The 12,932-nt window shown below is 36.0% G+C and overlaps 1 protein-coding gene across 3 annotated transcripts in view; it reads left to right on the forward strand.

Moving 5' to 3' along the window:
• The first annotated feature begins 272 nt into the window (after positions 1 to 272).
• The window catches only part of TCOF1 (treacle ribosome biogenesis factor 1), a 312,533-nt gene continuing 299,873 nt past the window's right edge, over positions 273 to 12,932 (forward strand). For all 3 annotated transcript variants that reach the window (XM_053718654.1, XM_053718656.1, XM_053718655.1), the window contains exons 1-2: positions 273 to 446; positions 8,943 to 8,995. In XM_053718654.1, coding sequence (XP_053574629.1) covers positions 342 to 446; positions 8,943 to 8,995 — 158 coding nt within the window. In that variant the 5' untranslated portion in view covers positions 273 to 341. The remainder of the gene's footprint in view (positions 447 to 8,942; positions 8,996 to 12,932) is intronic.

The raw sequence follows: 12,932 nt of genomic DNA on the forward strand, positions 1-12,932 counted from the left end.
ACTATACAGCCACATGACGTATACTGTATTAATAAAGCCGACAGATTGTATGTTACAGATCCTATTAGTAAGCAGCACAATACTCCGGCGTAAAAAAAAACCTACAAAGAACGTCTATAATTTTGAAGATTCCCCCACCAACTCGCTTTACTGATTCTTGCATGCCTTTAGTATCACGTGACTCGCATGTTACCATGGGATAGGCTCTAGCTTCTTCCTATTACTTACACACTAAGCGCCGGAAGTAATTCTTAGAAGCATGTGGTTGTAAATGGTAATGTGACGATAATAAGCAGCAGCAGTTTTGTACTATTGAGTGTCTGGGAATAGAGCGAACCTGAATGATGGAAAATTCAGAGGTCTCTCTCTTGGCTCTTATTCACCAACATCTTGTGCTGAGTGGATACAGTAAAGCAGCAAGAGCACTCCAGCATCAGAGTGGAAAGGTAGGTGCAACGTGTGTGTATATAGCGCTGAACTCATGCTGCTGGTGTATCACTTTCTGAGCAGTGTGTTTATCAGTGGCTTTTGGAAATAAATATATGCAATATTTATGTGCCAGTTCCAAAAAAATCACTAATAGATTGAAGGGGCATGGAAGCCAAAGTTATATTTTAATGATTTCAAATTCTATGTTTTCCTAAATGACTTCATTTTATTGGTATTCTTTGAAAAACTTAAAAGGGGACTAAGTACTAAGACAATACTAGACATAATTATATAATAAAGCAATGATTACACTAACAATAATCTTCAAATACATTTTGTACATTTATTTTATTTGTTAAGGAATATGACAGTTCAGACAGAGCATAGTTTCCAATTTACTTCTATTATCAAATTTGCTTTGTTTCCATGGTATTTTTTGTTGCAGAGATACCTAGGTAGGCATCTTTAGCACTATATGGCAGGAAATAGTGCTGCTATCTAGTGCTCTTGAAGAACTGCTGCCACAAAGTACTCTATCTCTGTGGGTTTAGTGTTGCTTTAAAGGGCCATAATAGTAAAAAAAATGACATGCTCTAATTAATGCTTCAGTAAGTTATATTAAGACTATCAACCCAGCACTACTGTGTATTTAACCTTTGCAACAGGTCTTGAGCAGCACTTCTACTGTGTGTTTATCTCCGTTGCGAGGGTTAAACACACACAGTAGTGTAGGGACGATAGTCTTAAAATAACATGCTTTAACAGATTAGAGAATGTGATTTTTTTCAATTATTGTGGCCCTTTTAACAACTTCTGTACGAACATACTAAGGTATTCTCAGGAGCTTGAATACATCCTAGGCAATATTATGATAGCAGTGTCTACAACAGTTTCTGTAACTTTTACATATAGTACTGAAGACATGCACATCTTTCTATACGTTGAGATATACAGGAATCAATTTATGAGGTTTTGACAACAATGCACACATTCACAAGTTCTTTCAAGTTGCATTCTACCAGTATAACAATGACAGTTTGCTGCCATAGAAAGTGCTTGTTTTGAAGCCTACAGTCTGTTTTCGTTGCTGTGTGTTGGCAGTCTGGTTTCGTTAATACGTATTGTCATGTTTTTTTTCCAACATATTAGTCTAAAGTACAGTACTGTACAGATATTTGCATCATGGCTACTAAAAGACCCCAAGGCAAATCTATGGAGTCACAGAAGGAAAAGACGAAGGCAATTGATCTTGACACCAAGATAAAGTGATTTTGCCATATTAAAGTGGAAAACTAGTGCTCAGGCTAGCACGTGAACTAGGTATGTCCCACATGGTGAAATTAACCATATTAAAAGACAAAGAGCGAAATACAGAAGCTGTGAAAGGCTTTGTACCAATGCAAGCAATTATAATCACAAAATAACTTGACCTCTTCGTGAAATGGAAAAATTACTAGCCACCTGGATTAAACGCCAAATGCAGCGAGCTGACTATCCAGGCTAAAGCAATAAGTTTGTTAGCGATGCTAAAATAACATGAGGTGGTGTTCAGTTTAATGCTAGGCATAACTTGTTTAAGAATAATTTTTCTTTCCATAATTTCAAGGTGACTGGTGAGGCTGCTAGTGCAGATGTGAAGGCAGCTGAGGCGCTGGAGGAATTGGATATAATTATTCAGGAGGAAGGATACTTGCCTGAACAAACTCTTAATATGGATGAAATATGTTTTTTTGGAAAAGAATGTCTAGACACACATACATTACAATCAAGGAAAAATTGTCAAGAGGTTATAATGAAAAACAAGTAGATAACATGGAGAGAGAATTATTGAAAAAAAGAAAGAAGGATAAAAAAGAGTGAATTTAATAAGAAACACATTTTCATTACTAACTATAGTAAAGAATATAATTATGTTTGCAAGATAATTAAGAACGCCTTACCTATTCTGAGAACTGACCTGACAATGAATAAAATAATTGATACAGGTCTTAACTTAAAGTGAATGTCAATTTAGATGAATCGGTGCCGGTTTTTAATAATCCTATTAAAAACAAGGGCACTTTAATTTATCAAAATTTGCATTTCACTTGTTTTCTTCAAATACCTTTTAATCCTGACAGCCACTGCAGCGCTTCCTCCGCCCGTCGCAAGCCCTCTTTGTGGGTACAAAATGACGAATCTGGCTTCCTCCAATCACGGTGTTGCCTGATTGTATGAAGAGGCTTCCGATGGCCGGGGCAATCGCTGGAGCGGCTGTGAAAATTAAAAGGTAAGTACTTGAAGAAAACAAGTGAAATGTAAATTTTAATGAATTAAAGTGCCCTTGTTTTTAATAGGATTATTAAAACCGGGCACCGACTCATCTAAATTGACATTCACTTTAAGTAAGACTCTTGGTAATAATTTATCGCCCTTTATGTTACCTTTGGAAAATAAGACTAAAAAAGCAGGCTTCCATATATGTGGAAGCAGGAGGTGTAAAACTTGTTCCTATATCGTTTTAGGTGATGAGTTTAAATCTCAGGATGAATTAAAAACATTTAAAATCAGAGAATATATAAACTGCAACACTAAATTTGTGGTTTATCTGCTAAAGTGTTTGGGCTGTGACAAAACGTATGTGGGTCACACGACTCAATCTCTGAAAGATAATTTTTTTGGAACACTTAAGGACCATCGAGGACCCTGAATCCACCACTCCAATAGCCCTACACTTTCGCAGACACCACAATTCAAACAGTTCCTTATTGGTGGTCCAAGGTATCCAACACACAAAAAGGCATCCATGAGGAGGAGAGAGAATTAAAATAGCAGAAGGTATTATGGATCTTTCAACTAGAAACCAGAATACCAGCTGGGCCTAACTCGGAATGGGACATTAAGCTTTTTTGTGGATTGAAGCCTATAATAACTATATTGTCTATGTTTAACATTTTCTATCGCCTTCTTTATTGAGTCACAGGAATTAATCAAATAAGTACAAGGTGGTAATATCAAATATGTTGAATACACAAACCTATATATACCATTATCTATTGAACACACAAAGGGGTAGTTTTTGCTTTTTATAGTACCCATAACTGTAATACATTATATGTCTATAAATATATAGATTGAAATATGTTTATATTTGTACATGTATTTTTGTTCAAGATAAGGTATATTTATAAAGGGGTATTGAATAGCCAGATCTCTTACTGGAATGTAAAGAGTTAATTAACAATTTGACTTAAATGGGGTGTGCTTTAACACTTTATAAGTCTATAAGTCAGTGTTAACAATTATGAGTCATTGAGAAAGTGTATATTGATGACGAAACGCGTTTGACTATGTTCTCTTGTTCACCTGTTACCTGTTCTTTTGTTTTTACCTTGGAATAAATATCTTTGTTTTTAAACTGCTATTTTTCTGGATTGAGCTTGTTTTCTGTATCCGAGACAGAGTGCTGGAACTATCCTTGATTGTGTGGCTGAAGGGAAAATTGATGCCTGGTTTCAAGGCTTCAAAAGATCATGTGACAAAGCTGTTGGGAAATGTTTCAGGCTTTAAAGTGATAGTAAATCCTAGCGTTTTTTTTAAATGCTAGGATTTACCAGTGCAAAAAATAAAGGGGACTTTCAGTCATGAAATATAAAATACTTCATGCTGAAAGTTCCTTTATTTGTCTGCAGCGTTCGCCGCGGTGAGCAGCTCAGGCAGCACACGGAAGAAGGTTATTCTGCAGTGAGGTGATCTTAGCCAATAGCGTGCTAGCTATCCGGCATAAGGCCAGCTGGCCCGCAAAACGTCACCTCACTTCAATAGAATTCTGCTGCGGGCGGCCTGAGGTGCTTAGAGTGGTGAAAGCTTCAGAGAAATAAAGGAACTTTCAGCATGAAGTATTTTATACTTCATGACTGAACGTCCCCTTTATTTGTTCCACTGGAGGATTCTTGCGTTCCACAAATGCTAGGGTTTACTATAACTTTAAAGGGACACTAAACCCAATTTTTTTTCTTACATGATTCAGATAGAGCATGCCATTTTAAGCAACTTTCTAATTTACTCCTATTATCAATTTTCCTCTGTTCTCTTGCTATCTTTATTTAAAAAGCAGGGATGTGATGCATAGGAGCCGGCCCATTTTTGTTTGAGAACCTGGGTTATGCTTGCTTCTTGGTGGGTAAATGTAAGCCTCCAATTAGCAAGCACTATTCTTGGTGCTGAACCTAAAATAGTCTGGCTGCTAAGATTTACATTCCTGCTTTTAAAATAAAGATAGCAAATGAACAAAGAAAAATTGATAATAGGAGTAAATTAGAAAGTTGCTTAAAATTGCATGCTCTATCTGAATCGCTAAAGACAAAATTTGGGTTCAGTGTCCCTTTAAATTAAAGCCCGTGGGGGGCGTGTCCAAGCTGAGGCCATGATCAGACGCATAATGGAGAAGCTCCTCAAGATTTTCGAATATTCTACAGATTATCTTCTCACTAATCAGCCATCCTAATATACAACTTATGAAAACTAAGGAGGAGATGATATGAAGTAGAAAGATATCTTCATTTTTATGACTGTATCAACAGGAGACATATAGGACCGGCTGAAAGTGAAGGCCGTAACATCGTTACACATTCATTTACCCCCCCTCGGTTCCTACAGTAACCGAGTAACGCAGTATTAACCTGCTTCTATTCTCAGCATTCAGTCTTGTGGCTGATTCATTATGGAGGAGTACTATGCAACTATACACAAGCTATTGGCAGAAATTGACATCAAGGCAGAGAAGGGATTTCACAACCTCATGGCCGTTGTTAAAGAAAGCCACGCAGAGGAAGGAGCCGATAATTTTGATCCTCAGGAGGCAGACACACCTACATCACGATCAAACTTACCGATTACAAGGCAGATACCGGAACCTCATCCTAAGACCTTGCATTTGGTCTTGACCGGCGCAAGTCGGAAGGCCACCACAGATGACTCAGCCCAGTCTAACCAACTTACCTCAGATTCAGCGGTAACCTTCAACGTGAGGCCCATGTCTATCTTCTTGTATGGGGAACCTGGTTGTGGGGGTGCGGCCGGCTCCCGCGACTGGATGTGGGATAATACCCACGATCCTCATCACCCTGGGAGATATGTTGTAATGGAGATAAGACAGGGGAGATTCTTGAACTTTTGCAAAGGTACTTTTCTCTTGCTGGGCGAGTCAGCCTTATTACAGTATTGGAAGGACTTAGTCACACACCAGGGTTCAACAGTTAAGATTCGTTCCGGAGTTGGCTAATGGAAGATGAACGATCACAATAGCACTCAGAACTGCACTATGTCAGGCATATTTTCCTTTTTTTTTTTTTAAGTACTCACGAGACGCCATTTGTTCATTTAAAGGGGCAAAAGCAAGTAATATATATTAATGGTATTTGATATGCTTATCTTGGTATTACGTCTGTAATAGTTTATTTCTAATGTATAGTTAGCTCTGTGTATTACTACTTATTGTTTGCATAGTCCATATAAATTAGAGCTGTGACATAGCATGTGCACACTAAGGTTTTTTCCTCATGGTTAGGTTGTACAAACGGATAAATTATTTTGAAATTCACTGAAGGCATAACCTCTAACTGAAATTAGAATGTATATATTTTTTCTCTAACATCTTGGGTCAAATATTCAATAGTTCTCCAGAAGGTTTATCCGGTAATAATATATAATATAGATGTCATTTATCTAGATGTGTTCCTCACCTATTATGCATTTCCCTATGCTAAGATTCAGCTAGCTTGTGAATGAACAAGCTAGGCTGTCTTATATGCTAATGCACTTTGTTTGATCCCTGGTTTATTCAAACAAAGTGAGATATATTGGTAATGATGTTTAACTTCTTATAATATTAGGACCTCTTAGCCAATGTTTATTTGGACACCATACAAGGGTGACACAACATGTTAATTAGTAGGAGCTGTAACTAGTTCACTATCTCAAGAGGGAACCTAATTCTCATATTTACTTATTCCTCCCACACCTACCTTCTTTGCCATTTTTATCAAGTTAATTTAAACTAGGTAGCCTAAACTTGTATGCATTTACTCCTCTCCAACAGTCTTAATCTCCATTTGTCATTGTATGTCATTCTTCTATGTTATGAGAATAGTATTATCTTCCTATACCAATATCAGCATTATCAGTAGTCAAGACCTTCTCTCCTATATTCTCATGTCAGTAGCATCTAGAAGGTCATATTATATATAAGTCATTATCCCTATATTAAATAATAAATACATACTTATATTACATTTAGTCTATCATACTATAGGATGTAAGTGGCTATATATCACTCTAGCTCCCTGCAGTTATACAAGCTATTAGGTATAGGTTCAGAAGTGACCTATAGAAAAGTTGGGAGTTATACAAAGTCTAAAAAAAAAAAAAAAAAAAATGAGGCTTCATTGCCATATGTTTAAGTAGAAAGTCAGTTGTTATTGCTTAGACTGATTTTGTTTTGTTTTGTTTTATAGATGTTTAACCCTGCAATTGTCATATATGAGTGGTTATATATCACCCTAATTCCCTGCAGTGGTATTAGGTATAGGCCCAGAAGTGACCTATAGAAAAGGTGGGAGTTATACAAAGTCAAAAAAAAAAATAAAAAAAAAAATTGGGGTTTCATTACCATATGTTTAAGTAGAAAGTCAGTTGTTCTTGCTTAGATTGATTTTATTTTGATTGTTTTTTCTATAGATGTGTAACCCTGCAATTGTTATGTATGTGAAGAAACATATAATATAACATATTGTAATATATATATATATATAAAACCTCAATAAAAATCTTTGATTTAAAAAAAAAAAAAAAAATTAAAGCCCGTTGTCATCTACCATAGGCAGAACTCTAGGGCATTAAAAACCATTAACAAACACTCTCTGCCAGTGCATTACTGCAGCAATAAAAAACATTCTGGATGATTATGCAGATTTGAGGACATTATTAACGGATTTGTTCCACAGGTGGAGAAATATTGTGTGGAAAATGAGAATCTTTCAAGATGTTGGTAATTCTCGATAATGCTCCTGGCATCTTCCTTCCTATTTTGGTCACCTGTTATCCTAATGGTGGTATTTTTGCTTCCAAACATCGCTTTGCTGATCAAACCAATGGATCAAGGTGTGATAGAACCATGAACAAAAAACACAAACACAGTAGAATAGTGCAGAAACTATTAGTTTGACTCTCAAAGGAATTTTCAATGCTTCACGTGACAGCCATCAGCCAATCAAAAAATGCATATACATATATTCTTCAAATCTTGTAAATGCTCAGTAGGAGCTGATGCCTCAAAAGCTGTGCATACAAAAAAGATTGTGCACATTTAGACAATTGAAGTGAATTGTTAAGTTGTTTGAAATTATGTGCTCTATCTTAATCGTAAAAGTTTAATTTTGATTTGACTGTCCCTTTAAGAAACATTACCTGCGAACATTTGCTCAGGTCATTGAAGAAACAGAGGAAGGCACCGATAATAAATTAAAAGAATAAGTCCTCTATCACTGCACTGTTTTAACTAGAACAGGAACGTGTGTCATAAGAAATGAAGCCTGAATAAATAAATGGTGCAGAAAGTTCACTCTGAAAGGAAACTATGTTCTCTGGCGTTAGAGCAAATGGAGCCCAATTTGGAAGAAAACATCTCCTCCCTACCAGATTCTGCTACTAGTGCTGGTAAAACTGCCCAGAGAGAGAGTTCTATTGTTATTTAAAGCGACACTCAAGTCAAAATTAAACTTTCAGGATTCAGAGCATGTAAGTTTAAACAACTTTTCAATTTACTTCCATTAACAAAATGTGCACAGTCTATTTATATTTACACTTTTTGAGTCACCAGTTCCTACTGAGCATGTGCAAGAATTCACAGAATATATATGTATCTGCATTTGTGATTGGTTGATGGCTGTCACATGATACAGGAGGAGTGGGAATATACATAACTTTGAAATTTGTCAGAAAAAAAATCTACTACTCATTTGGAGTTCCAACTAATTGTTATTGCATTGTCTTGTTATCATGCATTTGTACATTATGCAAATCTACTGTATTTACTTGTCCTTTACATACTGTGCTGTAGACATACTTTTATCATCCAGACAATGGTATTTGTATATAGATATATGGAAAAAAAATCACCCAAAAAGTTAGGAGCCAGGGGCAAAATTCTAGGAGCCGGTGGTTCCTGGGTTTGTCGAGCTCTGTTTTACTGTGTCTTCTGAGGAAGGCATTATATGCTGAAGTGTGTTCAGTCTTATTACCTGGAAAATGAAACTGAATAATTTTATCAACCATCTTCTTCCTGTATATACTTATACATTGATGCTTACAATTTATGTTGTGCTACTTATAAACGTTTGTCAAGTTCTGTTTCCTTCTCTGTGCATGCACCCTGCTGCGTCTGAAATAAAAATAATAGCCTCAGAATATTATATATGAGCATATTGTCTATTCTTTTCTAAATGATCTAAAACTTTTTTTTTTTTCCCTTGCAGAAATTTACTTCCCAAAATGTTTTGCTTCATGATATCTTCACATACTGGACTAAGTAAGTAAATACGCTGAGGCATGTGCATGTTTTGTAAAGGCGGTTTCAGACAAATTAAATTATTAAGGCAGATGGATTAGCCATTCTACCGTGTCCTGACACTTTGCGTGACTGAGTTCATTTCATGCATACTTGCACCTTTAAGCTATTTAAAGGGACATGAATGAGCAGTAATAAAATAACTACATTTGCTAGAGCGTTTCGTTTCTATTGCTTAAATAGAAGTATGTGTTTAACTGCCACAAAGGGGTTAAAAACTTAGGCCTAGTTTCTGTTGCTGTTGTAAACTGATGGTATAGTTAGCGTTTGCGGAATCTGTTGGCGCTCTACAAATAACTGATAATAATAGTAAAACATCTCCATCGACTTTAATGGAGATACTTGTAGTTACCACTGGTTTTACACAGTATAAAACTGCAATGGAAACTAAGTTTTAAAGGGACATACAACCCAATTTTTTTCTTTTATGATTCAGATAGAGAATACAATTTTAAATAAAGTTTCCAATTTACTTATCAAATTTGCATTTTTCTCATGTTATTCTTTGTTGAAGAGATATTTAGATAGGTAGCGTGCACAGTCCTGAGCACTACATGACAGGAAATAGTGTTACCATCTAGTGCGCTTGCTAATGTATAACATTGTTGCAAAATTGCTGCAATATAGTGCTGCAGACATAAGCACACTCCTGAACTTGCCTTCCTTTTCAACAAAGGATAACAAGAAAACTAAAATTTGATAATAAAAGTACATTGGAATGTTGTTTAAAATCGTATGTTCTATCTTAATCATGAAAGCAAAATGTTGGGGTTTTATGTCCCTTTAAGTTAAAGGTAGGACAGCAATTTGCAGCTGAACATGATGGGGATTGTTTGACAGCTACTCCCCTTTGCAGGCCCTGATTGGCTTATCTGCAGTGTTGACTTCAGGCCAGTAGTGTATTGCTAGTCCAATGCTGACTTTAACTATGCATTTAACTGCTTTTGGAGATTAACTAGTTCTGTTCAAGCAATATTTCAATAATATTCTTCGCTATCATTAGTTATATTTTTTTCTGCTTTATCACTTTTAAATCAACATTCTAGTGTAAAACAAAATTCTCTGTTTCAGTAAAGTATTCTGTTTAAGGGGTTAAACGCAGTCAAAGCTGTGCACCTGGCGCAGCGCAGTACTTTGGTAGATATGGCCAATGTGTCAGTTAGGTGTGGCTGTATGCTATGTACGCTCCAATCACCAGAATTACATGGGAGAACACCTGTTATCTGTTTAACCTCTTGAGCTAAAGTGCGCATTTTTAGTGTTTTACATTTTTTTTTTTTTTTAAATATTTCTCACATTTATGGGATTTATCAGGCAATGAACAATCTAGAAGTCAGTTGTGCACAAAGTGCATTTTCTGTTTGTTTCATAAGTCTAAAGTCCATTTAATCACTGTGAGAAGGGATTGCTTTATAAGAAAAAAGCTTGTATAAAATATAGAATTAGAATATCGTTACAAATTACCTACATTACCGACAGTAAAGACTTGTTAAAGGGAAATTTAAAGTCAAAATTAAGCTGACAGTTCAGCGCATGCAGTTTTTAATTTTTTATATAATAAGGGGCTCATTATAATAAAAATAGCTGTGCTAGATGTGTTTTTTTCTAGGGCTGCATGATTAATCACGGATGTGGTTTTAAACCGCGATTAATCGCTGCGGTTTAAAAAACGTGAGAGTCCGCGATCTATAACCCTGTATACTATGACGTACAGGTGGGCTCTGTGGCGGCCAAATGCGGGTAAGGGGGGTGGCAGTGACTTACCAGTGCTGTACTAGCACATAGTCTAAGAGAAGAGATGAACAGAGGCGCCAAACATGGCCTAATATCGCCAAAAACACATGGATACAGAACCAACAAGAGAAAATATACTCACAAATGAGGCGCACCCCAATGGTGCTATTGTGGCAAGCTGGAACTTAAGTAGTGGTCCAGCTCACTGATAACCGTCAACTCGACTCCAAATCCAGAGAATCCTTGAGGGGGCCTGTTAGTTAGAGCCTGGAGAGACGAGAGGAACACACAAACACATAGCCCAGTACTGTTTAGACCAAAGAGATATGAGGCTATAAAGTTGCACTTACAAGAGGCAAAGCACCTCCAAGTGCAATATCAGCAATACTGGGACTTCTCAGCCGCCCAATGGACTGTAGACTCCCAGCAGCAGGATAGCAAACGTCCCAAATAAAGATTCCAAAAATATACTGGAAAGAATATACATCCAGCAAAAAGAAGAAACTGGATAATAGCAAGTGTATATTAAAAAGACTTTATTAAAAACAAGCGACGCGTTTCTCAGCCACCTAAGGGCTGTTTCCTCAGGCTATAAAACAATCTTAAAACACACTTGCTATATATCAGGAAGTAGGGAGTGAGCTTTTGCTCTGATAGGACAAATAGTTAATGAGTTAAACACTAGCACCTGTGTGTGTGTAAGTTAATGAGTAGTTGATATAGTAACCTCTATATACAGAAATATCACAGGTAATGCACAAAACATTTGTGTATTTGATACATATATATATATAAAAAACACACATAAGATCATATCATAATATCTACAACCATAATAATACATAATAATAAAAAATAAAAATTAAATTAAACATCAACCTGATAAAATATGTGGAAAAACATATGCTTATGATCATCAAGCTTGAAACATTTAGTAAACCGTACATAAATATAAACCCAGTGTAATTTTAGCAGCATAGTACTGTGTATGCAAAATGCTTATGTTCCTCAAGCTTGAAACATTTGGTAAACGATACATGAATATACTATGTGTAATTTTGACAGCATAGTACTATGTATGCAGATTCGCCTCCTAGCAGGATGTTTCTTGTATGATATACTATAACTACTTATCTAAAACACTAACTAATATCAAAATGATAAAGATGATAACTTATCCCCAAAGTGTGTGACGCTGTTCGTCTCGTACTGATATTATGTCAGCATAATTGTTCCATGTGATGGAGAGAAAATTCTGGGCTTAAACGTAGTAGTTCTTATTTTGATCGATTTAAAAATAAAGGATACAAAGTGTCTCAAGTGGATACAAATTGTTAGCTCATTGTTTGTTAAAACGCCAGTTAGGCCCCACCCTCTTTACGTCACTAAAAACAGTGGTTAGGCTCGATTTCATTCAGTTACGGACAAGCTTCCCTGTGATTGGACTCAAACGTCACATGAATGTATTTTTAGTGACGTAAAGAGGGCGGGGCCTAACTGGCGTTTTAACAAACAATGAGCTAACAATTTGTATCTGGGAACTCTCTGCTAAATGGTGACTGGACATACAGTCATGTGAAAAAAAATTTAAACCCTCTTTGAATTTTATGGTTTTACATATCAGGACATAATAAAAATCATCTGGTCCTTAGCAGGTCTTAAAATTAGGTAAATACAACCTCAGGTGAACAACACATGACATAGTACACTGTGTCATTTATTTAACACAAATAAAGCCAAAATGGAGAAGCCATGTGTGAAAAACTAAGTACACCTTATGATTCAATAGCTTGTAGAACCACCTTTAGCAGCAATAACTTGAAGTAATCATTTTCTGTATAACTTTCAGTCTCATATCATTGTGGAGGAATTTTGGCCCACTTTTCTTTATAACGTTGCTTCAGTTCTTTGAGGTTTGCAGGGATTTTTTTATGCACAGCTCTCTTAAAGGGACAATGAACCCAATTTTTTTCTTTCATGATTCAGATAGAGCATGGCATTTTAAGCAACTTTCTAATTTACTCCTATTATCAAATTTTCTTCATTCTCTTGGTATCTTTATTTGAAATGCAAGAATTTAAGTTTAGATGCCGGCCCATTTTTGGTGAACAACCTAGGTTGTTCTTGCTGATTGGTGGATAAATTCATAAAAAAGGTTAGATGC

The sequence above is a fragment of the Bombina bombina genome, chromosome 6 (genome assembly GCF_027579735.1).
Source record: "Bombina bombina isolate aBomBom1 chromosome 6, aBomBom1.pri, whole genome shotgun sequence".
In the NCBI taxonomy this organism is placed as follows: Eukaryota; Metazoa; Chordata; class Amphibia; order Anura; family Bombinatoridae; genus Bombina; species Bombina bombina.